General features: G+C 39.9%; 1 protein-coding gene across 1 annotated transcript in view; it reads right to left on the reverse strand.

The window, feature by feature from the left end:
- CUNH13orf42 (chromosome unknown C13orf42 homolog) overlaps positions 1–3,469 on the reverse strand; it is a 5,272-nt gene extending 1,803 nt beyond the window's left edge. The window contains exon 1 of the mRNA XM_025207193.1: positions 3,053–3,469. Coding sequence (XP_025062978.1) covers positions 3,053–3,469 — 417 coding nt within the window. The remainder of the gene's footprint in view (positions 1–3,052) is intronic.
- Positions 3,470–3,998: the final 529 nt, after the last annotated feature.

A 3,998-nucleotide genomic window follows, 5' to 3' on the forward strand; every position in this document is an offset into this window, starting at 1 on the left:
TATAATCAGATGACATAGTGCTAGCCACTAAGAGATTCAATTATTTGTTACACCAAAGTTCAACTTTTAGTATTATTTTTAAGAAGAATTTTCAGTTGTTTATAGCAACACTCCAGGGACAGAAGGAGTTTATGCAGGCTTTATATTTGTAAGGTGTATTCCCCTACCTACTGTAATCAGTAATTTTTGCATCCTTTACCACTGCTTTTTCTCACTTTCTTGGTCAAAACCTGTTCTGAAACCCAAGTATAAATGCAGAATAACAGCACTAATAGCAATGACATGTAAATGACCTGGTGACCTGTAAATCTCCCATGAATCAAAAAAGGAAACAACCCTAACTCCTCGGGGCAGGTTAAAGTTCCAACAGAGCCTAGTAGCTTATTCGGCATACCAGCTTCTAGAGTCAACAGCAAACATGGAAGTGATGTGGCTCACATCAAGCTCAGCTGCCCTTAGCTCCCCAACCTTGGCTGGGGGCAGCTATCAGCACACTGCTGTAGCCACTGCTGGTAGGATGTGGAGATGCCACCTCCCTCACTATCAGCAGGCCATACCTTAAAATCTTAGGCTACATATCTATATAAGCAGGTTTGTCTTTTGGCTCCTGATATGATAGTGAAAGTTGCATTCCTGTATTTCAGCCCATCTCTTCAGCTCTTTTCCTCTCACTGAATAATCACTTCTTTGCAAATCTCTCTAATATCCTAGCGTTGTTTACTGAGCATCAGTGTACCAAATATGATACAGATATAAATCCTGATCCAAAGCACATTGAAAGAAAGTGAAAAAATCCTGTTAGCCAGAGTGGCCATTAGGTCCATGGAGCATTAAAACATGATCTCTGTGCCTAGAAAATGTCATTCAATGTCACAAGCTCAATTTGCAACCCCTGTGTGTCATCAGAAATGACTACGTCCCTAAAAGGATTGGTCCTTCAGGACAGGTAAAAAGTACTGGCAGCAGCACCCTCCTACAGGACTTCCGTGGTGGCTGGACATCTAAACATGCTCATGGCACTGCTAATAGGAGCTCCCTAGAGGATGCAGTGGTTCAACCCTGTGTCCTTTAAATTTCACCATCCCTTTGGTTCGGGGGCTGCACTGACCAGTTGTGAATCAATTGTCAAAGCAGGGATTGTGATCATGCTACATTAGCACAACATCCCTTCAGACAGACCGCCTGCTTCTGGGAGCTCTGTATCCCAGCTGCATTAAGCCTTCCATGTGACTGGATGAATAAAACAGTTCAGATGCATACAATGTACAAATGCAACTGAAATGAAAAACCACAATCCATGCTTCTTTACTTTATTAAAGCATTTGGAGATGGTTCTAGTTTAAAAGCTGGTCTATCGACATTCATCTGCCATGTAATTACAGTAAGCTGAAGATTTTTTGTTGTCTTCTTTCAAGGCAGCTTCCAATATATTAATAAATAGAAAATTTCAAGAGAAGGGAGCACTGAGGACCAATAGTCACCAGGCCCCATGAGTTGGCAGTGGGACTCATACCCACTGTTTGAAACTAGTGTTGAGAACATTCTGTCTGTCTGATCAGTGAAGATCCAGGTTGTTCAATTATATAATGTTCGACCTGTCAATAATTTCAAAGCAGGGACTGATATAAAATCTCCAGTAATCTCATAGTTTACTGAACTCTCCAGTCTGTAACACCTTCAAATACCCATGGTAGAGAACCATGAAGTACTATGTGGTCTATGATCATTTTGGGAACAACGTTATCCTTTTATGGATTTCACAAACATTCATACTCCCTCCTCTTTCTTATATTTACATACACACACACACACACACACATACACACACACACACACACCATTTTTTCATAAGTATTCATATGAATCTAGCTATCCTCCACATCGCTTATATTGGATCTATAAATACACATTGCATTTCAATCTCCTCCTCCTTCTCCAGGAATCCCTAGTTCTTTAAGTGCTTACGTAGTTCATTACTAGGTTAAGCACCTTCTACTCATGGGGTTTTTTTTTATCCTCACAATATTCCTTTGCAGAATGGAAGTGTTATCATCCTCAGTTTACCCCCGAGTAATGAAGGTACAATTAAGCCACTCATTCAAGATCACATAGGGTGTGGGCAGATGAACAAGTTGTTCTGAGTTAAGAGAAGGGGAGGGAGTCTTACCTTGCATCAGCTGCTCTGCAGTAACTGTTTTGTGTGCCCACTCCTATCTCACAGTAAGTGAAAGATAAACCACATTAATTTAACCCTGTTTCATTCAGGACTAATCTGCCCTGGTTTAGCTTTCATTTACCATAGGATAGGAGAACATGCATGAAAGCATTACTGTGGGGCACCAGTGCATGGTAACCCTAGCCCTCTCCTTTTTAACTCTGTTTAATTTGCTTGTCTGTCCAGAATGACTGTAGTAGAACTGAGAAGTGAAAAGAAATGCATCCATCAGTTTAGTCTATGAAAGCATATCTGTTTTCCACTAAAAAAGACTTGTCCAGCCCTGCCTCTACATGTAATTAATTATAACCAATTTTCTGCTCTCCCTGGCTGTCTATAAATCACTTGATTTTTATGGCTCTTTCTTCTAATGCAAATAATAATTTCAAAATATATAAAAAACATAACATGGCTAATTGTGATCAGAAAAATATGACAGACGCCTGTCTCTTATAGACATCAGAAGAATCATTTTTCAAAGCTCATGCACTATCATCAGATTCTGGCCAATAATCCTAAATGATGACATGGTATTTCCTGTATATGCTCAGGCAGCACTGAATTCAGTCGTTCCTATTGAACTATAATTTATTGCAGCTGGCTGTATCTATGATGTAAAGGAAATCAAAGCTAATTCATCAGGCACTATCTAATCCAATTCTCTTTGCTCACTCTTGTATGATTGGCTACATGCAATAAATAATTCTCTAAACAATATTTCAAATGGTGTAAGGCAATCTGTAAAGAATGCTGAGATGGAAAATCAAAAGAAACCATGCATCCATGCATGCTACTGTTAAGGCAAATGGCAAAAGTTTCTCATGCTGAGGTCCCTACCTTAGAAGATTGTTTGGAAGAAGGTGGTGGGTTTTTCCCTGTTTTGGAGGATTTTGTAGACACAGGAGAGATTTTATTTGTTGCATTCATAGACTTCAAGTCATTGATGCTGGCAAGGTATTTTTTCCTCAGGGCTAAGAGGTCCTGTAAGTATTTTAAGCAGTCTTGGGTCTTAGAGTACATCCAGGCTCTGTCTTCCTCTTTCTGCTCAAAGCAAACATATGAGTCTATGCTGGCTGTACTTTTACATTTTTTCAAGGATTCACTCAGTTTCTGCTGCTCCTCTCCAAGAACATACATTGAAGTGCTGCGGATCAGCCTCACAGCAGAGCTTGTGCCATCATAACATGGGATGTCATCAACCAGATTCCTCCTATGGGAGTTGGGCTGAAATATTGAATGGATCTTTCTAAACATAATGAGGCACTTTCTTTACCTTGCACCTTCTCTTATTTAGCCTCTGGATTTAAGCCAGAGGTGGGTAGTTAGTATCCAGAATGCCTGTCTTCAGCTGAAAAGCAACTTACAGGTGCACACTGTAATGAGAGTGAAAACATGTTGCTTCTTTCAATTGTGTGTGATGCAGTTTCTCTTAAGAGCCAAACTGATAATCCAGAAGCATGTTTTTCTGTTCCATCTGCATCAGTTAAGCAGTTTTGTTCTTCTCACTGATCAAACCTAGTACAGCCAGTCATATGTCTTTCTCTCATTTTTCCATCTAATCTCTCCCCATAGCAATCAGCAGTGTAGGACAAAATAGTTCACTCCACCGTTTTCTTCAACGTTCTTTTATTTCCTTCAGTGTCACATCCTTGATATATTAGCCCTTTACTTCACCTTATGGATGCATAGACTGGTGTCCTCTTTGTGCTGACCATGGTACTGAAGTACTTCTAAAGGTCCAAAAATATGTCCATTGGTTAAGACAGATTGTTACATGGTTCAG

Source organism: Alligator sinensis, unplaced genomic scaffold (genome assembly GCF_000455745.1).
Source record: "Alligator sinensis unplaced genomic scaffold, ASM45574v1 scaffold324_1, whole genome shotgun sequence".
NCBI classification, from domain to species: Eukaryota; Metazoa; Chordata; order Crocodylia; family Alligatoridae; genus Alligator; species Alligator sinensis.